This window comes from Gossypium hirsutum, chromosome A12 (genome assembly GCF_007990345.1).
Source record: "Gossypium hirsutum isolate 1008001.06 chromosome A12, Gossypium_hirsutum_v2.1, whole genome shotgun sequence".
Classification (NCBI taxonomy): domain Eukaryota; kingdom Viridiplantae; phylum Streptophyta; class Magnoliopsida; order Malvales; family Malvaceae; genus Gossypium; species Gossypium hirsutum.
The window spans coordinates 2,431,051-2,455,601 of NC_053435.1; the positions used below are offsets into that span (position 1 = coordinate 2,431,051).

At 35.2% G+C, this 24,551-nt stretch overlaps 1 protein-coding gene across 4 annotated transcripts; it reads left to right on the plus strand.

The window, feature by feature from the left end:
- Positions 1–1,727: 1,727 nt before the first annotated feature.
- Positions 1,728–23,868, plus strand: LOC107947397 (serine/threonine-protein kinase TOR). 4 transcript variants are annotated; one of them, XM_016882061.2, is made up of 57 exons: positions 1,728–2,115; positions 2,322–2,660; positions 2,734–2,808; positions 2,969–3,141; positions 3,503–3,601; positions 3,801–3,960; positions 4,073–4,216; positions 4,346–4,515; positions 4,600–4,804; positions 4,876–5,070; positions 5,195–5,347; positions 6,006–6,127; positions 6,193–6,295; positions 6,416–6,511; positions 6,736–6,866; positions 7,998–8,100; positions 8,178–8,363; positions 8,468–8,560; positions 8,679–8,714; positions 8,798–8,896; positions 8,986–9,084; positions 9,193–9,355; positions 9,686–9,810; positions 9,934–9,986; positions 10,389–10,512; positions 10,611–10,796; positions 11,904–12,056; positions 12,127–12,279; positions 12,792–12,863; positions 12,953–13,087; positions 13,192–13,253; positions 13,429–13,526; positions 14,384–14,493; positions 14,567–14,740; positions 14,822–14,887; positions 15,253–15,321; positions 15,418–15,528; positions 16,300–16,440; positions 16,528–16,656; positions 16,796–16,961; positions 17,131–17,345; positions 17,543–17,749; positions 18,936–19,049; positions 19,141–19,344; positions 19,588–19,668; positions 20,048–20,122; positions 20,193–20,259; positions 20,342–20,502; positions 20,682–20,855; positions 20,982–21,110; positions 21,197–21,280; positions 21,942–22,003; positions 22,086–22,158; positions 22,287–22,421; positions 22,778–22,951; positions 23,049–23,317; positions 23,685–23,868. In XM_016882061.2, exons 1-57 carry the CDS (start codon positions 1,996–1,998, stop codon positions 23,701–23,703), a joined length of 7,434 nt encoding a protein of 2,477 aa, XP_016737550.2. In that variant the 5' UTR covers positions 1,728–1,995; the 3' UTR covers positions 23,704–23,868. The 4 variants fall into 4 exon arrangements, 3 of the variants coding, with proteins under 3 accessions (XP_016737550.2, XP_016737551.2, XP_016737552.2); XM_016882062.2 differs by having other exon boundaries at positions 6,196–6,295; XR_005906010.1 differs by lacking the exons at positions 22,778–22,951; positions 23,049–23,317; positions 23,685–23,868 and adding an exon at positions 21,770–21,819 and having other exon boundaries at positions 22,287–22,412.
- The last annotated feature ends 683 nt before the right edge of the window (positions 23,869–24,551 follow it).

The following is a 24,551-nucleotide window of genomic DNA, read 5'->3' on the forward strand; positions in this document are numbered from 1 at the left end:
AACTAAAATAGAAGTAGAAAAAAGTGAACTACCTTATTAATATAGACATGTCAAATAAAAGAATAAATATTGAAACGTAGAAACATGGCCAGAATGATTTAACGAAGCATTATTATAAGGTTAATATAATTAAAACCTTAATGTTATAAAATTAAGCTTATGAAGTTTTAGTTTATTGTAATATTTTTAGTTAGGTTATTTGATTAATAAAATTTGTTAGTTTCTTGAATAATTAGTCACTTAATTGAGTTGGTGTCGTGAGTCAATCGATTAACTCGGTTAGTGAAATTACTAAAATATCATTTTGTATTAGTAAAATATAATATTTTGATTTTTTATATATTTTAATTTTACTCATAATTTAATTTTTTTAATTTTAATATCAAACATATTTCGTGTGTTATTTTTAATCAGTTTCAAATATTACATTTTATTATTTAGTACAAGGTTACTTTTAATTATATATCTAGGTTCTAACTATATGGTTTCCATACACATATTTGTGTGATAAAATTACTAGTATTAAATAATGAATATACGAAGCAATTCATTCGTTCATTTAAGATTAACTAGTTTCTAATATTATATGTGCAATTACGCATTTAATTTTTAAATAATATATTTTAATTATTGTTACCTATATAATGATAAATATATACATAGTTTATTTTATTTTAGTTTTTAAATAATCGCCGGAATTTCTTTTCAAAACAAACACATGAAATATTTTTCACCACCGAGCAAATAATAGATGGATAAAAAAACAATTTTAAGAGTACTTAGCTTCACATAATATAAACTTATAGAAAAGTTAAAAAGAAAAAAATAACGTCAGCTAATTGAGTGATAGTTCGATTGGTACGGCATTGTTGCCAGTGCAGGAGGACGTGGATTTAAGCGTGCTAAAGCACATTATCTTATTATTTAAGAATAAATGTAATAAAAACTTATAATTATATTAATGTTAAAAAAAATAATGTCATTATAAGTCGAATTCTTTATGCAAGTACAACAAAATAAGTCATCAAGTGCTGCTCACAATAAAATTTATAATATTCTTTAATTTAAAAATGTGGATTTTATAAACATACAATTATTGTTCGATTTTCCGATACGTAAAGTAGTTAATATTATTATTATTTCATGGATTGCTTACGGTAAACATAAATTATTAAATTATTATTATTTTTAACTGGAGTCGGTTGTTCTGTGCGCGGTTGTAAGTTGTTTCAACGATCGTAACTAAATGCTAGTATCAGTAATTTTGTGATGGGTAAACTTTAAAAATAGTTATTTTTGTTTTTTTAATATTATATTTTAGTTATTTATGTTTGAAATGTTATGTTTTAGTTATTTATATTATCGTTTTTAAACTCTATTACCTTCCTAATTGTAATCCTACGTGGCAGCTCAAATGAAGTTTAATTGTCAACTTGGATATCCAATCGTTAAGATGAAAATAAGTTTTTAATTAAATAAATTTAATTTAGATTGCCATGTAAGATATTTAAGTTAGTATTTAAAATCTATTTGGACTGTCACGTAAGACCGTAATTAGGGAGGTAACCTAGTTTAATGGTAAAGTGATCACTTCGTAAATGAATATAAATGACTAAAATGTAATATTTCATATAAGTGACTAAAATGTAATCTGAGTTAAATAAAAGTGACTATTTTGTGGTTTAACCTTTTTTATTTGTCGCTAAAATTAAAAAAAAAGCTGCAGAAATTCAAGAAAGTGTAGTGCGGCCGTCGTGAAGGGCTCTCTGCCTGTTTTGTCAAGTGAAAGCTTGGTGGTGTGCGGTGTGCACATAGAACGCTTAATTTTAACGTCATTATTGTTAATAATTAGTAAAAAATTATTATCGTTAGTTTAAACTGCAATCCTCTTCAGTTGTTGTCTCTTCGAGTGTCGTTGGGTTCAATGTTTTCAGCGAAGATCTGAGGCACTTGGAACAATAAATACAGTAGATTGGGGTTTTAGGGAGGTCTTACATGGCGGCAACTTTACAGAGCCTCCGCTTCTGTGGGCCCGCCTCCTCTGTTCCGCCTGGCGGAAGCTTCGAAACGCTCAACCGTATACTGGCCGACCTCTGCACCCGTGGCAACCCTAAGGTAATCTGTTTCCGCTTTACTCCCTTGCTTTTTCTCTCCTTTGAAAGTGTATACAATTCGTAATTCCGTTTTCTTGATTCTTGGGATTTTGGCTAGGTACTACTAAACCCCTTAGCTATTAACAATAAGATCACTTCAACAATATATAATTGATTATATTTTCATCGAATGGAGTTCTAATTTTCGCTCTGCATTATTGCGAACAGGAGGGAGCTCCTTTAGCATTGAAGAAGCACTTGGAAGAAGAAGCTCGTGAGCTTAGCGGGGAAGCATTCTCCCGTTTTATGGACCAGTTATATGATCGAATTTCAAGCTTATTGGAAAGTAACGATGTTGCACAAAACATGGGAGCTTTAAGAGCAATCGATGAGTTGATAGATGTGGCACTTGGGGAGAATGCCTCCAAGGTTTCCAAGTTTTCTAATTATATGCGGACTGTGTTTGAGGTTAAGCGTGATCCTGAAATACTCATCCTTGCTAGTAAAGTGCTTGGCCATCTAGCTAGAGCTGGGGGTGCAATGACTGCAGATGAAGTGGAGTTTCAGGTTTGTTGGTATATCCCTAATTTTCGTAGTGTAATTAGGGAAAATTATCAAGTATACGGATCTTATTTCTCAGGTCAAAACTGCCCTGGAGTGGCTTCGTGGGGAGAGAATAGAGTATCACCGTTTTGGTGCTGTCTTAATTTTGAAGGTGCGTGGGATGTGGAGTTTTTGTTGTTATATAGGAACGGATTCTTGTAAAGGATTATTTGTTGATTTTATAGGGTAAATTGCTCTATTGTTTAGTGACTTTTAGTTTATTTTTGCTGAAAAAATAATTCTATTGAAGCATTGCATTGTTATTACTATAGGAAATGGCAGAAAATGCTTCCACTGTATTCAATGTTCATGTACCTGAATTTGTGGATGCTATTTGGGTTGCATTGAGGGATCCAACATTGGCTGTTCGTGAACATGCTGTGGAGGCATTGCGAGCGTGCCTTCGTGTTATTGAAAAACGTGAGACACGCTGGCGTGTGCAGTGGTTAGTTTATTAATTTTTAAATTTTGGCATCTTACTCTTTTTCTTTTGATAAATTTCAACTGAACAGAACATTAGCACTCCTAGCTCTAAGATTTTCTTATATGAACATACGTATAAGATTTTCTTCATGGTTCTTAGTGTGGGCTAATCTTGGTGAGTTCAGGCTTGTTTGCCGTTGTTACATTCCTTATCCTTTTGTTTGTTTGTTTGTCTACTTTTGTGTGTGTGTGTGTGGATGAGTCAGGGTTTGTTGTTTCCTTTTTTGTGATTCTTATTATTGCAACTTAAGAACTTGTGAACTAAAATTTTCAAGTGTGTTTTTGGTGTTCTTTTCTGTGTTAAACTGTTGGTGTTTCAACAGGTATTATAGGATGTTTGAGGCTACGCAAGATGGATTGGGAAAAAATGCTCCTATTCATAGTATACATGGTTCTTTGCTTGCAGTTGGAGAGCTTTTGAGGTCAGTGTTATAGTCTTATATGTTACATCAGTGCCACTTGAAATGATATATGATTGTATATGTGTTGTTTATTGGTACGCTGGAAAGAGTATTCTGCTTGTGTGCCATTGGCATACAGTGTTTTAGCCAAGTGTCCATCATTTACCTCTGTTATCCAATTCATGTTGGTGTTTGACGTGGATGAACTTAATCTGTTCAGGAACACTGGGGAATTTATGATGTCAAGGTATAGAGAAGTTGCTGAAATTGTGCTTAGATACTTAGAGCATCGTGATCGGCTTGTTCGGCTTAGCATAACTTCATTGCTACCTCGAATTGCTCATTTCCTGCGTGATAGATTTGTAACAAACTACCTGACGGTTAGTGAGTGTTGCTCCTTAATAATTAGATTATTATTAAATGGCATGTAAACCTTTTTCTCTGGCAAGTTTTACTTAAATTATATGCATTTGGTTATATGATATCTTGCAGATATGCATGAACCATATCCTTGCAGTTCTAAGAATACCGGCTGAACGTGCCAGTGGGTTTATTGCTCTTGGAGAGATGGCTGGTGCTTTGGATGGAGAACTTGTCCACTATTTGCCGACAATTACTTCTCACTTACGTGATGCAGTGAGTCTCATAGTCTCATGATTTATGGTTTGTCTTTTTGTTGCATTCTTTTGTGTGTGTATTTTTTATTTAGAGTTTTAAGTTTATGGTATTCTCATTTGTGTTTGCTTCCATATGCTTTATCTGTAGATTGCTCCACGCAGGGGTAGGCCCTCGCTTGAAGCTTTGGCTTGTGTTGGAAATATTGCAAAAGCCATGGGACCTGCAATGGAGTCCCATGTTCGTAGTCTCCTTGATGTTATGTTTGCTGCTGGTCTTTCTCCTACACTTGTTGAATCACTTGAGCAAATTACTGTCAGGTATGTGGGTAGCCATGGCCCTGTACTCAGATGCCCTCAAAGACTGAGGGATATTAATCTCACAACTAATTGGTTCTGTTTCAGTATTCCATCCCTGCTTCCCACTATTCAAGATCGGCTTCTTGATTGCATTTCCTTGGTTCTTTCGAAGTCCCATTATTTTCATGCAAGGCCAGCTGCTGCCTTGGTTCGTGGGACTGCTGCAAATATTCCCCAGCCAGTGTCTGAGCTTAGTGGTTCTGCCTTTGTTCAGCTTGCTTTGCAGACTCTTGCTCGTTTTAATTTCAAGGTTTGCACATCTATATTATACAGGTTTTCTTGTGGAGACTGTGCTAAGTACTAAAATATTCTTTGGTTTAGGGGCATGAACTTCTTGAGTTTGCAAGAGAATCAGTTGTTGTGTATCTTGATGATGAGGATGGAACCACTCGAAAAGATGCTGCCTTATGCTGTTGCAAATTAGTTGCAAATTCTTTTTCTGGTATTGCATCAGCACAATTTGGTTCCAGTCGTTCAAACCGAGCTGGAGGAAAACGGAGGAATCTTGTTGAGGAGGTTTGTTGGCCTGTTCTAATTAGTAGTTATTAATGGTCATGAGATTTATGTAATCTAATTTACCTGTTTCAGTATCTTTCTGATGCATTTTGTATTTTTATAAATTGATTTGGGTCTTCTGCAGCTTGTAGAGAAGCTTCTCATTGCAGCTGTTGCTGATGCTGATGTTACTGTTCGCCATTCAATATTTACCTCTCTCCATGGAAATAGAGGTTTTGATGATTTTTTAGCACAGGCTGATTGTCTGAGTGCAGTTTTTGCTGCTTTAAATGATGAGGTGCAATTAAATCTAATTTTATTTTGTCTAGAAAATTTCATCTTTATATGCCTATCAATTATCATTGCTATATAGGCATATTAATTGTCTTGATGTTGCTTGTCTTTTCTTAAATATTGAATTGCTGGATTTTTAGAAAAGAACTAAAAAATGATGGGGTAACATATGCTTGGCATGAATGGGGCAGTGCTGTTTTTTACAAAAGAAATTAGGAAATTAATAAGGGTATGCATTTTCTTGCTCCAATTTGAAAAATAGGGTTTGTCTACTATTTTTCCCCACAGATAAAGAAGACTTGATATTTCCTGACTGTGTAAATCTTATCTTTGTCAGATTTTCTGTTTCTATCATCATTAAATTTACGTGGTGTCTAATATCCACTGACTTGCTTTATCTTTCCTTAAGGTCTACTTGAATCAACTTTCTTAATGCTGTTATTCCCCAACAAATTAATATTTTTCTAAATCACTTTTGTTTTCGAAATGAGTTTTGCAAAAAGTGTGGAGACATGAAATTGCTTAGATCAAGAACAATCTCATTTAAGTCAGTTATTGGCTATGGGCAGTATTTACAATGTGTTAAAAATGCGGTGCTTTTTGTTCCAAGTGTTACTTTGTTTTGCACTTTCATGAACACTTGAACGTTTCTCTTGCTATAGGATTTTGATGTGCGAGAATATGCTATATCAGTGGCTGGGAGATTATCTGAGAAAAATCCTGCATATGTCCTTCCGGCTCTCCGTCGTCATCTCATACAGTTATTGACATATTTAGGGCAAAGGTAAACAAAAAGAACTTCTGCCCTTTTTATGTGGCATCAGTTATTCACTTCTCTTGCATTGTCAGCAGTGCAGATAACAAATGCAAAGAAGAGAGTGCCAAGTTGCTTGGTTGTTTAATACGCAACTGTGAACGTCTAATACTGCCATATATTGCCCCGGTCCACAAGGTTTAATTTTTCACCTGGTTTTATTTAGTTCTTTTAATTCTGCTTTCCACTTTTCTTATAGCTTCCTCCCCTCCTTATTTGTGATTCGTTCTTCATTATATTAAATATTTTATTTTTTAGGCTCTTGTGGCTCGACTACTTGAGGGCACTGGAGTCAACGCCAATAATGGTATCATCAGTGGAGTTCTTGTAACTGTTGGAGATCTTGCTAGAGTGGTGGGTCAATTTCTGTTTCTTTAGTTTTAACACATAACACCATTCTTGTAGGAAATTATTTGGCTTAATATACCTAGGAAAGAAGTCATAATTGCATCAATTGTGAATTTATAAGTTGCTGATATTCCCTCTGTTTGGTATCCTAGCTTGCTGTGTAACAAATTGCAAGTTTCCTTCTGTAACTTGTTTTCTTACTATTATTTTTGGGATGCGACTTATTTTAGGGTGGTTTTGCAATGAGAGAATATATTCCGGAACTTATGCCTTTAATAGTTGAGGCACTATTGGATGGGGCAGCTGTCTCAAAACGTGAAGTAGCTGTTGCTACTCTTGGTCACGTTGTACAGAGCACTGGGTATGTAGGACATTTTATGTTGCTTTGCTTTCTGTATGACCATATTGATTGTTATGTTGTCTCATGTTCGAATGCTATCTTTTCCAGTTTCTCCGAATGCACATGCTGATCACCTTTTATCACTAGGGCTGTCTCTTGTGGAGCATGCATTGAAACATTATGCATTTTAGGTCAGATGTATAGTAAATGATCATGGCATGCTTATATCCAAAGTTCTCTGTTTTTAAGATTTCAACATGGCAGATTAAGAAGAAGCATGATGGCCAACACTTGTTTCCAAGTTTTGAAAGCCATTCCGTGTCTTCTGTATGTCTTGTTGATGTATTTCTTTCCAAAATCAGTATCTACTTTGATCACATGATATGCTAGAAATTTCATGTTTAATGAACATTGCATGTTATGCAAAACATTGACATTATCATGCTTTATTTTATTTTCTAGTTGTTATGTTATCTCTGTACCATGGAGATGCTCAAATGACACAAACTAAATAAAAAAAAGAAAAAGAAAAAAAAAGAGATTATAGTCTTTTGTCTTAGCTTAGGATTAGGCCATGCACACTCTATATTGTTCATTATTCAGTGGCCAATCTTTGAACTATTATATTTCTGTTAATTTTTCCTTCCTGATTTTGACACTTTATTCTAGTTCTTTCATCAGGTAGCACTGGGATGTTTTTTTCCCTCCTACACTATGTAGATATTACCTAGTCTCCCATCTGATCATTGGCCTAGTAGGTTTAACTGCCTTGTGTTTGTGCTGGAAAAACCATTCCTTGGCTACATAGAAAAGGTGTTTCTTGAGGAAATTGGCAAAGCAGAACTTAAAGAAGAGGGAGATGTTACTTCCTTTGAAAATAGTTGCTCATGGAAAATTTCTTGAGGAAACTTAGATTTTGCCTTATGATGCCATATCTATAAGTAGTGTTTCTTTTACAGCATCTTTTGGAGCACATTATCATTGACGTTAGGGTTAAAGAGTTCCCATCTTACTATTTGATGCTTGTTAATGGAATTGTTGTAGGAACTTTGAGACAGATTCACATTATGTAACTTATGAATGTATTATGTTACAATGCTTGCTTTTTTTGGGTTTCTGGTGTTATGAGGTTTTCCTCTATGGAATTTTCAGGTATGTTATTGCTCCATATAATGAATACCCGCAATTACTTGGCTTGCTTTTGAAGTTGTTGAATGGTGAGTTAGTGTGGTCTACCAGACGAGAAGTACTAAAGGTAATTGTTCTAGCACTTCACATCGAGTTAACTCTTTAGCCTCTTTGTGATGCTCAGTTCACTTCGGTTGTCTCCAGGTTCTTGGTATCATGGGTGCTTTGGATCCTCATGCGCATAAAAAAAATCAACAAAGCCTTTCTGGGTCACATGGAGATGTTACCCGTGCTGCCAGTGATTCAGGTCAACATATTCCATCTTCAATGGATGAACTATCCATGGACCTTTGGCCATCATTTGCTACATCTGAAGATTATTACTCCACCGTAGCCCTCAGCCTAATTTATTCTTCTTTCTAGCTTGCTTTTTAAACTTTTTTATCCATTTCTGATGATCCTTTTAATTTTTTTGCTAAAATAAATGAACCCAGGTTGCTATAAACTCTCTCATGCGCATTCTTAGGGATCCTTCTCTTGCTAGTTATCACCAAAAGGTGGTTGGATCTCTTATGTTTATATTCAAGGTGTGTTCTGTATATGTGCCTTTTAAAAAATGTTGTACTTATTTATCTTAATCCTTATGTTTTTAAAAATTTGTTAAAAATTTCTTGAAATCATTGACTTTGTTTTCTGCGAGGTTAGTCAATGGGTCTGGGTTGTGTTCCATACTTGCCGAAGGTTTGTTATCTATTAATTTTTAGCTTAGTTTAGCTTTATGCTTGTCTTTCCGTTGGTTGATTACTAAATTCTCTTTTCTGTAGGTTTTACCGGATCTCTTTCAGATTGTTCGTACATGTGATGATCATCTGAAGGATTTTATAACATGGAAGCTGGGTACCCTTGTGTCAATTGTGCGACAGGTATATTTTTAGGTGTTGAAGATTTTCTGTATAATTGACATTTGCTTTCTTTTGCCATTTGATTTTGAAGTTTTGATGTTCTCATGCAGCATATTCGTAAATATTTACCAGAGCTGCTATCTTTAATTTCTGAATTATGGTCATCATTCAGCTTGCCAGCTAGTAATCGTCCTTCACGTGGTTTTCCGGTATGTTTATTTTTTAGTTAACTGGTAGAAATAATTAGATAGATTATTTTCGTTATTATTGTTATGTCATGATCTTATCTCTTAAACTTTCCCTACCTCTCTTGTTAGGTGCTGCATCTTGTTGAACAGCTTTGCTTAGCTCTCAATGATGAATTCCGGAAGTATCTTCCTGCTATTCTTCCATGTTGCATTCAAGTTTTGAGTGATGCTGAACGTTGCAATGATTACACCTATGTTCTTGACATTCTCCATACCCTAGAAGGGTTTGGCGGTTAGTTTTCTTCACTTATGGGACTTGAGTGAACTTTTTGCATTTTAAAGCTGCATGTTACCTGTCAACTGTGTGGGTTATGTATTTTGTAAGAAGAATAAATATCTGAATGTAGCTTTATAAATCTCTTCTTTGTAAGTTACAAAAATTATGGCAGTGAAATTTTCATTTTTTATTCTAGTTGATCTCATTGATTAAGCTTTTAGTTTCCTATCCCAACTAATTTGTCAGTTTTGAAGAACTGGAGCTTCTTGTTTTGCTCTATGTTTCCAATTTTAAGAATCTTAATTGATAATCTGTAAATGATTTGTTATTATGATTACCATGTAGGGACATTGGATGAACATATGCATCTACTTCTTCCTGCCCTTATTCGTTTGTTCAAAGTGGATGCTTCAGTCGAGATAAGACGTGCTGCTATCAAAACTTTGACAAGGTTGATACCTCGTGTTCAGGTAGGTAGCAACAACTTTAGTAACATTGAAGAATCAGTTATTTAGTTTTTTGTTAATACCTATGGATTTATGTTTTATCCAACCACCATTTATCTTGTTTATGTTTTCATTTTTGTAAATCAGGTTACAGGTCACATATCTTCTCTTGTTCATCACTTGAAGCTAGTTTTAGATGGATGAGTCATCTGTTCCTTGATTTAACACGTATGCATCCAGAAAGATTGCCTTTTCTGACATATTTGTGGTCCATCACTTGCCTTTTGTCTTGAGTATTAGTGTGCATGCATCTTTGAAGATCATGTCATATGCTACAATCAAATGACAATTTTTGATGAAGAAACTCGTATCAAATCATTTTTTCTTGTAATTTTAAATCTTTGTGATACTTTGTATGGAAAGTAATAATTGGTCAGCCAAATAATATGTTTCAAACATTAGGAAATTTTATACTAACCATCATAACTGATGGATGGTTCTAATGGGTTGGAACATTGCAAGAGCTGAGAATGTTAAAGGAGGCTCCATGGAAGCCACCTTTCTATTTTTATAGATTATACCTGTAATTAATTTGTTTGTAGGAAAAATGATGAGCTCCGTAAGGATGCTGTTGACGCACTTTGTTGTTTGGCTCATGCCCTTGGAGAAGACTTCACTATTTTTATCCCTTCAATACACAAACTTCTGTTGAGACATTGCTTGCGGGTATTGCTTCTTACCATGTCATTACTGTCATTATTTGCTTGGAATACTTGTTCTCTGCTCCTTTACATTGTCGAATTTAATCAAAAATAAATTTTCAGCATAAGGAATTTGAGGAAATTGAAGGTCGTTTAAGGCGGCGCGAGCCATTAATTGTGGGGAGCTCGGCTGCACAACGATTGAGTCGACAACTGCCAGTGGAGGTTGTTAGTGACCCATTAGATGATGTGGAAAATGATCCTTATGAAGATGTCAGTGATGTGCAAAGACATTCTAGAGGTCACCAGGTATCCTCCTTTTCTGATTTTATGATGGGCTGCTTATATTTTTTGTTTTCTGCATAGCTTAGTCGTTAATTTCTAAACATGTCAAGACTGTCTGGTGCTTGTTAGGGGAGGAAGTTTGGAGATTATCTTCTCTGCTTATCCGTAAAACTTATTAAATATATCCTTGAGTATAAATTTGATATTGATTTACCCTAAGGATGTCTTAGGCTATCTCTAAGTTGTTGGTTGGACGAGGTATCTAGTTAAGTGAATTGGCTAGACTACTTTGTTTTAGAAAAAGATAAGATGGCACTGTAGTAGTCTCACAGTTTACATGGAGAAGTTGGATAAAATTGAATGCATGGTCAACCAATCTCTAATTTGGAATTGGGAATATCAAATTTAATGCGGTAGCCGGTAGGAGTGGCAAAATAAGCTTTGACCAAAATCATTCAGAAGCCTGAATCCAAATTGGTGGGAACATAATTACTGTGAAAAGAAAAGTTAACTTAACCTGCTTAAGCTGAACCAGAAATGATCATATAGAAAATCCTAAGGAATTGAACCTGAGGAAGTTCAAAAAACAAAATGGCCTGAACCTGCAAAACATGAACCTGAATGATTTGAGTATGAAAAGCCAAGCTCTAAAAGTTGTTATGAAATGGTTTCATCTTCCATAAAGTCTAAAAACAACTTGACTAGCCTGAACCCTATCTTGAAATGACTCAAACCTGACATGACCTAAACCCGAATCCAGCCCCTTCATTTGCCACCTCAACATACAAGTAATCTGCTATGTAACTTGTTCCTGGGCTTTTTTTGCTGTTCCTGCTGTGAGCTTCTGAAGTGGAAGGGCTTATGTTGCAGTGGTTTTACATGAATTTCTGGGCTGTTGGTTTTTCTACTGTGGATGTGAGCATCAACAATGTGTATACATCATTCTTAATCTTGTGTAGTTTCTCTATGGTGTATGCTTGTTGGACACACAGAATTTGGCATTTCTGCCTTTCACCTTATGCTCTTTATTGATATAATTGTCCTTTCAAGTTACAAGTGATGTTATATTTGTTTCATGTACATTATTTCATGTAATTTAGAGGCTTGTCTGATGTAAAAGTCTGTTTATAGGTCAATGATGGTCGGTTGCGCACTGCTGGAGAGGCTTCTCAGCGCAGTACCAAAGAAGATTGGGCAGAATGGATGAGGCATTTCAGCATTGAACTTTTAAAAGAATCTCCTTCGCCAGCATTACGAACCTGTGTTCGGCTAGCGCAATTACAGGTATGTTATGAAGTATATGTTTGTATATCCTTTACTTTGGGGTTAGGTTCGTAATCTGTTCCTTTTGCAGCCTTTTGTTGGTCGTGAATTGTTTGCCGCTGGTTTTGTTAGTTGCTGGTCTCAACTGAATGAATCTAGTCAGAGGCAGTTAGTTCGAAGTTTAGAGATGGCATTTTCTTCTCCTAATATTCCTCCTGAAACTTTGGCCACTCTTCTTAACTTGGTATCTCCATTCAGCCAATCTCTGTTCCCTTTTTTACCTAAGCTGTCTGATTCCTTTTTCCTTCTATTTTATTTTACTAAGCTATTAGATTTGTTCATGCGTGATCTTCTTTTCAACTCTGTTTATAGGAGAGTGTCCTTTATAGGATTCACTTTAATGGTGGCATACTAATCTGCATGCGATCAAATACTATTTTGTTGTTTTTGATTCTTGCTCTCTGCAGAGTTTAAAGAGTTGATATAATATAACTGTTCCATGCACAATATTAGAAATTTTATAGTAAAAATCAACTTGAGAAAAATATAAGCAATCGTGTGATAATGAAGCCCCTTTGCTGTATTCAAAAGCATTTGTAACACACATCACCTATTTGCTGGGTGAATCTGGATACCATACATTTAATAGAGAATCTAATGTTTGTCAAACTTTAAAATACATTTCACTCAAACAACTTAGTGCCCTTCTTTGGTCATCTACAAATTTCTTTCTTTAAAACAACAAATGTGTTTCAGGCTGAATTCATGGAACATGATGAAAGACCTCTTCCTATAGACATCCGTCTACTTGGTGCACTTGCTGAAAAGGTATGTGTTCTTTGAGAAAGGCTTTGCTGCATTATGATTCTTTATGTACTTTGTACAGTGAAATATTTATCTTCCTTATCAAATATCAGTGTCGAGCTTTTGCCAAGGCTCTACATTACAAAGAAATGGAATTCGAAGGTGCCTTCTCAAAAAAGATGGATGCTAACCCTGTTTCAGTAGTTGAAGCCCTCATACACATAAATAATCAGTTACACCAGCATGAGGTGAATAAACATATATCCTGTGTGTGGTTTTTCTATCTACTTGCCTTGTCCCTAATATTTTGTCTATGTATTAGGTCTAAATGTATTTTTTTTAACCTTTTTAGGCTGCTGTTGGAATATTGACCTATGCCCTACAAAATCTGGATGTTCAGTTGAAGGAGTCATGGTATTGGACATTTGATTTTCCTATTGCTTTACGTGATTCTCTAGAGCTTTTATGTTGCTATAGTTTTCTGCTTGTCGTTCCCATAATTACTGTTTCATACTGCCTTACTCAAATATGAAGGCTTGTCAAAATGGGGGAAAAGAAGAAAATGTAATTACATGTTTGTGTTTATTAGGTATGAGAAGCTGCAGAGATGGGATGATGCTCTCAAGGCATACACTGCCAAAGCCACTCAAGCATCAAGCCCACATCTTGTTCTAGAGGCTACACTAGGTATCAACTTTAGCACGATGACTTGTTTAATTATTGGTTATATTCTTATTTCTTTTAATGCTTGCATGCTCTTGATTACTGTATTCTTCAAAATGAAGGAAAGGAATTATCTTAATTTCTCTAAAAGAATGCAAATAAAGATCGCTGCAGGTTTATCTAACTAGGAGGGCATATTGTAATCTGAGAACTTCAAAATTCTCTTTGTTTATGTGGGACAGTTGTATGTTTAAGGTTTTATGACATATTTGAGTTATTTTTTCACCATTCTTATTTAGGAGAAAAGAGTTTTTGCAACGCTTATTGTTTACACATTGTCCAACTTAGAACGGGTGTGGATCTTTATCAGAAATGAAAAGAATATGTGATACAGGAGCAAAAGTCTTCTTGAATTAAAAATTATATATTATTAGTGCAAGAAAAGCATCAGTAGTCACACTGTGAAGCACTTTACTATAGCAAAACAGACACCGATGGTTTAGCACCCTTTCTCTTTCTTTTTTTTTTTTCAAATGGTAAATAAATGTGTATGGAAATATTTAGGGATCAGAGTTTTCTTTTTTCTTTGAAGGTCTTACGATAGACAAAGCACCTCACTTGTTCTATTGAAGTTTATGTTTCTCTTCACCTTTTTTTTTTTTTCATAAGAAATGAGTGTGTTTTCCACTCTGGAAATTATTGTTGGTTGCAGTAGTAAGGTTGTGTAAATCTATCAAATTATCAACAGTTATTTTGGTTTTCATTTGCTGAAGTAAAAATTTCCCATATAGTTTTTGTACCTCATAGTAATTTGAGCTTAGAAAATATATTTTACTTCCTATAGTTTCTTGAAACATTTTAATGCACTGTGTATGTTACAGGACGGATGCGATGCCTTGCTGCTTTGGCTCGATGGGAAGAGCTTAACAACTTGTGTAAAGAGTATTGGACTCCAGCTGAGCCCTCTGCTCGATTGGAAATGGCACCAATGGTTGGTTGTTTATGTTGTTGTAGATGCCAAGATATTCCATATCATGCTTGTATTTATGAGTTTATTCTTCTAGGCTGCAAATGCTGCTTGGAATATGGGAGAATGGGATCAAATGGCGGAGTATGTCTCTCGATTAGATGATGGTGATGAAACCAAACTTCGGGGTTTAGGGAACACTGCTGCTAGTGGTGATGGAAGCAGCAATGGTACATTCTTTAGAGCTGTTCTATTAGTTCGGAGGGGAAAGGTAAGTTTTCTATCCGTACTCTTCCTTTTTTCTATTATTTCTTGTGAATGCTATCATTTACTTCTCTATAACATTTCTCAGTATGATGAGGCACGCGAATATGTTGAGAGAGCTAGAAAGTGCCTAGCAACAGAGCTTGCTGCTTTGGTTAGTCTCCCCAGTCCTTAAAATTTTTAAACTGCTTAGTAGATTGTCTTCTGGGGTACTGTTTACTTGTTTTCTTTGGCATCATTCATTTCATTCTTTATTCTTTGTTGGAGTGACTATTATAAGGTTCTTTCTTTGAATGTAATAAAAATGATGAAATTACATAATACAACTTTAGGATCTCTACCCCCCCCCAAAAAAAAAAAAAAAAAGAAAAAAAAAACGGTTTAGGTTACTGGATGAATAGGAGTTTATTTCTAATTTTTTGTAGCAGTTCCTTGAAAGGTACCATTGTGATTTCTAGTTAAGAAAGTTTACAAATTCTTTTACACTGACTTCATGATTTTTAATACCTTCTTCTAAAGGTTTTGGAAAGCTATGAGCGTGCTTACAGCAATATGGTCCGTGTTCAGCAGCTTTCAGAACTAGAGGAGGTTTATTCTACTTATATTTTTGGATTCAGTTTGTTGCTTTTTAGTTCTTTTCGGTAAGCAAGAATGATACTCAAGGGAAGCCATCATTTATTGCAGGTCATAGATTATTGCACGCTCCCTGTGGGAAATCCAGTTGCTGAAGGCCGGCGTGCCCTAATTCGCAATATGTGGACTGAGAGGATACAAGGTGCAAAATGTAATGTTGAGGTAAACAATAACATTGGCAAAGTGTTTTCCACTCTGTCTATTAGTATTGCTATCGTTAACCTATATTCAGTGGGTAGTTTTTCTGTATCTAATACTATGAAGTTATAATTGGCAGACTGAAATAGAGAGAAATTCTTTCTACCTTTATTTTTATATAATAAATAATAGTTTTAAGTGCTTATTTGGTGTCCCCATTCTTTGATTTCCTCTTTCATTTTTTATCTTTTCCTTTAATGTAAGGATGTTCCAATATTTACTTCAAGTATCTTTTTCAACGTGATACAAGATTGAGCTTTATTTTCTATGGGATCCCAGCTGCCTCTTTTATTTCTCTAGAAGTCTCTTTATCCTCCCTGCCAAGCTTTCCTCCCTACTGCCATGCCTTTTTTCACTGTAGCACTTGTATTTTGCTTTAGCTTAACATTGTTTAGTAACTTTCTTAACAAAACATTATTTGAGGTCTGCATAGGTCAGAATGGAAAGATTTAATACTTCAGATTTCAGTTTGGATGGCAGCTTAATCTGTACTTGCTGACGGTTGTCTTATGATGCATGTTTACTATCTAACAAGTTTGTATTACGGTGCTAATCTTATAGGCAATTGAAAGGGCTATCCTTGTAGATCAGCCTCTTTTGGCTGTTAGAGCTGTTGTTCTCTAAGTATTCGCATTTTCTTAAGTGGAATGAGTTTAGTGCTGTTTGTACTCTTTCCCCTGCTATGTGTCTCATTATCATTATGCTTGTTAGTTGATTATATTTTCAAATATGCAGGTCTGGCAAGTTCTTTTGGCTGTTAGAGCTCTTGTTTTACCTCCAACTGAAGATATTGAAACCTGGCTCAAGTTTGCTTCTCTCTGTCGGAAGAATGGAAGGATAAGTCAAGCTAGGTCTACCTTAATTAAGCTTTTACAGGTCTCTACTTCTTGCATTTTCTAAACCTGCCAGAATATGAAAGTGTGCTTATATTCTTACTTTGACCTTATTTTGGATGTTGCATAGTATGATCCAGAAGCTTCTCCTGAAAATGTAAGATATCACGGGCCTCCTCAAGTTATGCTGGCTTACTTGAAATATCAATGGTCGCTTGGTGATGATCATAAGCGAAAGGAAGCATTTGCCAGACTGCAGGTATCCTCTTTCCATCAAGTGCACTTATCTTTGTTCTAGCTTGTCTTCCATAATCTACTATAATGAGTACACCTTCTGTGAGCATTTACTACTTATTTCTAAGTTCTTAGCAGTTACATGATTCACATCACCATTGCAGAATTTGGCTAGAGAGTTTTCAATTTCCCTAAATATCCAATCTATTGCATCAACTGCTTCAACGAGTGGTACAAATGCAAATGTTCCACTCCTGGCTCGCATGTATCATAAACTTGGAGCTTGGCAGTGGTCACTATCACCTGGATTGGATGACGATTCCATACAAGGTAGCTAATAGCTTGATGTTACTTCTTTTGCAGTATATTTTCCTCATTTTCATCAGATTACTTGTTATGGAACCAAATAAAAGAAGCATTTTTTATTGGTTCATAAATGCTTGAAATTTTTATCTTTTTTTTTCCCTCTTGGTAAATGTTTTTTTTTTTGGTCCCATAGAGATCCTGACAGCATTTAGGAATGCCACTCAATGTGCGACAAAATGGGCAAAAGCATGGCATGCATGGGCGTTGTTCAATACAGCTGTCATGTCTCATTATACTTTAAGAGGTTTTCCAACTATTGCCTCTCAGTTCGTTGTTGCAGCTGTCACTGGATATTTCCATTCAATAGCATGTGCAGCAAACACCAAAGGTGTCAATGACAGTCTACAGGTATGTTGACTGTATAAAAGATCATTTCAAAATTATGTTTTAGCAAAATTTAGGCTTAATAATTATACAAATTCTTCAATGATCGCAATTTTTTTTTCTTTGGGATCTTACCTATTTTCTATTACCTTATCAACTTCTACTTTGATAACTTGGTGGGGCCTTTCTAAGCATTTTTCTTAAACTCTATTATTTTTCAGGATATACTTCGCCTTCTTACCTTGTGGTTTAACCATGGAGCTACCTCAGAAGTGCAAATGGCCCTACAGATAGGATTTTCCCTTGTTAATATCAACACTTGGCTAGTTGTTTTACCTCAAATAATTGCTAGAATCCATTCAAACAACCATGCTGTGAGAGAACTCATACAATCACTTTTGGTGCGAATTGGGCAAAGTCATCCTCAGGTTTGTCTTGATTATTTATGTTCTTCTTCAAAATTTATCATTTAAGAATGTTAGTCAAGTAGTGTATGAATGCTTTGAAAACTTAAAATCCTCCTTTTTTGTGTTTATCTTACTATTTGTTAGTCCAAGTAACAGATGTTAATTTGCATTTATATATGCTTCAAGTGAAAAGTATGTTATAGAAAGTTATAGGAAGAGTTCTTTTCATGGGAAATTGTATTTTTGGGATTAAAATGTTGCTCACAAGTAATGAATGGAATTTGAGATACCCATGAGGAAGAGGCAATGTGGAGTACATTCATGTGGATAAGCAGGATAAGAGAATAGGATGCAATACAACCCTGAGTCTGTGTGAAAATGGAGAGTTCTGGTTGTTGGCTAGTAAGTATGAAAATGAAGAGTTCTGGTTCTTTTATGGTAGTATAAGTTGAGAGGATGTTGTAACTAATGAAATGTCTGTAGCTAGACTTACAAAATTGTGCCAAGTATCTAGAATTAATCAAGAAAAAGGGACGATCTTGTTATACTTAAAATTTGACAGTCACAACTACCATGGCAATCAAAACTTTTTCTACTGACCTCTAAACTTACAATAGATGCCCAAGTTTAGTTACAGAAGGGAAATCTTAGTATCCTCATAGGGCTTCGTTAATATAGCCTGCTGACATAGCCTAATCATGTTTACAACATTAATTAATAATAGTAATAAATCTGATACTGCTATTGATCTCATGAGAGTGTCATTCCTCTAAATTTGGGATTATTGCCACCTGTCGTGCTCAGCTAATAACCCTTTTAGTCTTAGTTGGATGGATACCTGATGAATATAGTATGTCATGCAAAGTATTGAAATTGAGAGTTGATCACCTATTGAAAACTGGCCTGTCTGCACTAACCTTTGGGCAGTGTTCCTTTTTCAGTATTTACAGTTAGGCAGTGCGAATTACCTTTTTTTTGAATCTCATGAGGGTCTTGAACTTCTTCCAGAACTCTAGTCAACGACTTGAAATCACCAATTTTGAATTGAATATATCTGTTATTCTGTTGCATAGTATAATGCAAGAAAAAAACTAAATGCTCAGAATAACTTTCCGTAACTTAATTGGAGCTCTTGGTGCTGTAGCTACCTCGATTCAAATTGTTTTGAGCCTCTTTATTTGCTCGGCTGATTTAATTCTTGTTACAGGCTCTTATGTACCCTCTTCTTGTTGCGTGCAAGTCCATAAGCAATTTACGTAAAGCAGCAGCTCAAGAAGTGGTTGACAAAGTACGTCAGCACAGTGGTGTACTTGTGGATCAGGTTAAATAATTAAAATTAGTTTATGTTTTATTTTGCTTCATTGTTTTTCCCTTAGTTATTTTCTTCATAACTAGATTTCATCTATACACAGGCACAACTGGTATCCAAGGAACTAATCAGGGTTGCAATACTTTGGCATGAGTCATGGCATGAGGCACTAGAAGAAGCTAGTCGTCTATACTTCGGTGAACATAACATTGAAGGGATGCTGAAAGTCTTGGAGCCATTACATGAGATGCTTGAGGAAGGGGCAATGAGGGACAATACCACCATAAAAGAGAGAGCATTCATCGAGGTTTCTTATTGTTTCTTGCTGTTAGCAAGTTTTTCCACACTAGGGATTTTATCTGTAACTTATGTGTATTCAGCTCAATCAATGGAATTCTGTATTGTTTTTAATAGTGAATACTCCAGACCTTGTCGTATACTTTGGTGCTATGAGTCATATTTTTCCTGATATATTGAAATCCACCTTCCATTTTAGGAGATTTTGAGATTGTGTGTTCATTTAATTCAATTTATTTTCATCGTATTGTAGGCATTCCACCATGACTTGTCACAGGCCTATGAATGCTGCATGAAATATAAGAGAACTGGAAAGGATGCCGAGCTTACGCAGGTATGAAATGTTTGATGACTAGATTACTAGAGTATAAAAATATTGGAGTCTTTGCCTAGGTGATTTTGGGGTATGAGAAACTATTCTACTTGCCCAGTGAGCAATATTGTTGTTACCAGGGCTGATTAATTGCCTAATTTTGGCAATAAAACCAGTTGTCCGTACCTTTGCTTGTAGTGTGACCTGATTTGCCACCTACTTATGTGGAACCTCTTCCTTGAATCTATCTAGCTTTAGGCATGTCCTTCAAGGTATTTATAAACACTCATCTGTCAAATAAGGATGCTGGTTAGAATATATTGGTGGTTCATCTGTTCCTTTTTGCCCATGGGTTACCAGAAGCATGAGATATCTCCTAATTATTTATTGAATTCATCAGGCATGGGATCTATATTATCATGTTTTCAAGAGGATAGACAAACAACTTCAAATTCTTACTACCCTGGACCTGCAGGCAAGTATTTCTTTCTTAATTTGTTCACAACTAACGCAATGACACTAACTTTTCATTTTACGTGCTGCAGTCTGTTTCTCCTGAGTTGGTGGAATGTCGTGACTTGGAGCTTGCAGTTCCTGGGACATATCGTGCAGGTAAGCTCAATGGTTGTTTTACATGGATGTCTTGGTATAAATCTAAGTCGGCTAACTGGAAAAATCCATTTCTTATTTTCAGAATCACCAGTGGTAACCATTGCATCATTTGCACATCAGCTTGATGTCATAACTTCCAAACAACGTCCTCGGAAATTGACTATTCATGGGAGTGATGGTGAAGATTATGCCTTCTTACTAAAAGGACATGAAGATCTTCGCCAGGATGAACGTGTCATGCAGGTATTATCAAGTTTCTTTTATGTCCCTTTTTGTATTTCAGATTCATGCTTGTTGATTCTATGGTTCATGTGCTGGCGTTTGGAGGCTTTCATTGATTCTGCTGTCCTAAACAGAACTTTAATTTACTGTTTTCATACTTCATGTATGGGGCTGATATCTTTTGATGGTCAAATTGTCAGCTTTTTGGCTTAGTGAACACTCTGCTGGAGAACTCTAGAAAAACTGCAGAGAAAGATCTATCTATTCAGCAATATGCTGTGATTCCACTATCTCCAAACAGTGGGTTGATTGGATGGGTCCCTAATTGTGATACCTTGCACCACCTCATAAGGGAATACAGAGATGCCAGAAGGGTGGGTTGAAGATTTTCAGATACCTCCTTTTAGTTCTATTGCTCAGCTAGAATTGTGTTTGTTCATAGCTGATGGTGTTATGGCATAAAAATCACATTTAACTTTACATGTAATTCATGGTTTCAGATCACTCTAAATCAGGAGCACAAATATATGCTAAGTTTTGCACCGGATTATGATCATTTACCACTCATTTCTAAAGTAGAAGTATTCGAATATGCTCTACTAAATACTGAAGGAAATGATCTGTCCAGAGTACGTGATCTTGATTGTCATATTTATCATATCATTTTTCCAGTAACATTGATTGACTTTCGACTATATACATCTGGATTGGCTAGGTTCTTTGGTTAAAAAGTCGTACTTCTGAGGTGTGGCTAGAGAGGAGGACAAATTATACCCGAAGTTTAGCTGTAATGAGCATGGTATGTGCTTACCTTCTTAGTCCATAATAACTGTAAGGTTCTGGCTGTAAAAGGAGCTGGCACTCTTCACATTTTAAATTAAATTTATTAAGCACTGGGTCCCACTATGCAATCATATTGTCCGTTCTTATGATGGTGATTAATGGTAAAAGGTTTGGATTGCCACTTGTTTGAAGCCATATTGACCCTGATATCTACTGGAAATATAATCTACGATGTTTAGTTTCTTCATTTGTTTTTCCATTCAATTGCTTGATTATTAAGTAAATTATCCCACTTTGGCAAAAATCAAGATAACTCAATGTATTCCTCATGGTTTATGCAGAAAGAATTTGCTATAGACTTCTATGCCTGCTTATCTATGCTAGTAACATGGCATGCAATCACACAATTCTACCTTTTAAGAAACTTGTACGATTAAAAGAATTAGCAGAGTTGTTCACTTTTAGCATAAAACTGGAGCTTTATCCATTATTACTTTTAATGTAGTACGGTGATATCTCAAGGCTACAGATAACTTTGGAGATCTTATATTGCAGGTCAATTATTTGCCCCAAAACACCTAGAAAGTAGATGTTATTTTATATGTTGAACTTCATTGTCTAAACTTACAATTTCATTGTGATTTTGAAATAAGTTGATGATGAATGGCTTTTCGCAGGTTGGTTACCTTCTTGGCTTAGGTGATCGTCACCCAAGTAATCTCATGCTGCATCGCTATAGGTATAAAAATTACAGGAAGTTGTGTTTTAGTTATCAAGGATTTATGTACTTCATAGTCTTGAATCTTGATACTGTTTTGCAGTGGGAAGATTCTACACATAGATTTCGGAGACTGTTTTGAAGCCTCTATGAACCGGGAAAAGTTCCCTGAAAAGGCATGTCCAGTGAAACGACTACCAAGTTAATTTTGTCATTATTTTGGGTTGAGGGGTGGGGGAACGGGTTCTGTATCTTCTCTCTGTACAATTGTTTGTGTATGCTGAGTTTAATTCTTTTCATTCAGGTTCCTTTCCGCTTGACTAGAATGCTTGTGAAAGCTATGGAGGTCAGTGGTATTGAGGGAAATTTCCGTTCAACATGTGAAAATGTGATGCAAGTTCTCCGCACAAATAAGGATAGTGTTATGGCTATGATGGAGGTATGAACCTCTAGATTTTAAATTTGTGCTCTTTTTGCTCCTATAAAGCTTTTGAACAGGGGTAAAGATTATTGATTGTTAATCATACTGTGGAGAACTTTGCAATTTTACTAAGAAAAAAAATGAAAAGAAGCAATTATGGTTCCGATGTGGGGCTGCGGGTATTTTACAACAGATATATATAATTTATCAGATGATGTCTCTCTCTCTCTCTCTATAAATATATGCATATATATATGCTGATTGTGCTATGTTGAAATCGATCACTATGATGGAAATATTTTATATATATACTTCTGTTTTTGGCTTCATGTGCAAGTTAGAGGCAGTTGACTCTCAAATCGAATCTTCTTCAGGCATTTGTTCATGATCCTCTCATTAATTGGCGTCTTTTCAATTTCAATGAAGTCCCTCAAATCTCAATGTTTGCCAGTAATCATGCCCCTGCTGTTATAAACACAGAAGAAACTGCTCAAAGCAAAGAGCTTGGTCAACCTCAGCGGGGGGCACGTGAAAGGGAACTTCTTCAGGTTTTATGATGTCCCAAGTTTTGCTATTTCCTTTTTTATTATTTAATGTTTATGTCACATGATGGTGCTTAAAAACCAAATTGCTCTCTGTCTCTAGGCTGTCAATCAACTTGGTGATGCTAATGAGGTATTGAATGAGCGGGCTGTGGTGGTTATGGCTCGCATGAGTAACAAACTGACCGGACGTGATTTTTCATCTTCATGCTCATCAATACCTGCATGTTCCATGCAAAACGTAGTTGATCACAGCACATTAACTTCTGGAGATAACCGAGAAGTGGAACATGGTTTGTCCGTAAAATTGCAAGTTCAAAAGTTAATTCTCCAAGCTACATCACATGAAAATTTGTGCCAGAACTATGTTGGGTATGATGCTCTGCTATTTCTCTTCTTTCCTTGTTTATATTTTTGGTGCATGTCTGTCTATATATGTGTTCTAGAATTTTGTTAAAAGGTATATGTTGGATTTTTATTTGCATAGTACGATATTTAAATGACAAACAGGAAGGCACCTCAACATATTTTGAGTGTGTACCTATTCTTCTCTTTTTCTTTTTTAGGTTTGATATTCTGTTCAATCTTTGTCAAGTATGGGGCAAGTCCAGTTGGTGTCCATTAGACTTATTCACATATGATATATAAATTTTATGCTTTCTGTGGATGGGTAGAGCCCATTGATAAAGTTAATGAACTCACTCACTAATCTTGATATTTCCATGCTCATTTGCTGCAGGTGGTGTCCTTTTTGGTGATCTCAAGAACAAAAAAGAAATGGTATATTTGTGCATAACATTTTGTATACATCTGTAATTTATGTGTATATAAAGTATAGATTACAAATATCTCGTCTCTTTCTGGCCATGTATTGCATACGCATTATTTTAAATTAATAATTTTTTGCAGTGTTCTCACGTTTATTCTCATCGACTACATACGCCTCCGTGAGGTTAATCAAAATCTACTTATTTCGATAAAGGATTTTTTTTTTTGGTTACATTTTTATTTGGTCATAGATAAAAAGATTTTACATTTTACAAAGGTTACATTTAAATTTTTAATTTTGTTTATAAAATTTAAAAAAATTGAATTTAATTCCAGTTTTTTAGATAAAGAATTTATTTGAATTAAAAAAAAGTATTTTAAATTTATCTAAAATCAAAATTAAATCACAAATTCGAACCGACCTCCAGTGTATGCCCTTCGGATCTAACCGCTTCGATGGTGAAATGGAATTTAGATAATATATATTTATATTATTGCTCGCTGATGTTTAAACACGGTTGGATACTAAGCGGTGAGATTGGTTTACCTCACCACACTTCCTAATTCTCAATGGAATAGAAACATCTTGTTGGTAAAAGTACTCACACTCCCCAGTGGAGTACAGTATTAAGTTTTAACCCCTTGTATTCGCACGTGTTACCTTCATATTGAGCGGAACTTTTTCCTATCAATTAAAAATTAAATACATAAACAAAGTTGTTTTTGTTATTATTTTCACTTTCATATATAATTTTTATTTTTATAATAATTTAATAAATATACACGTATATGAATCAATATTAATATTAATTAATTAAATTTAGAAATTTTTATATAA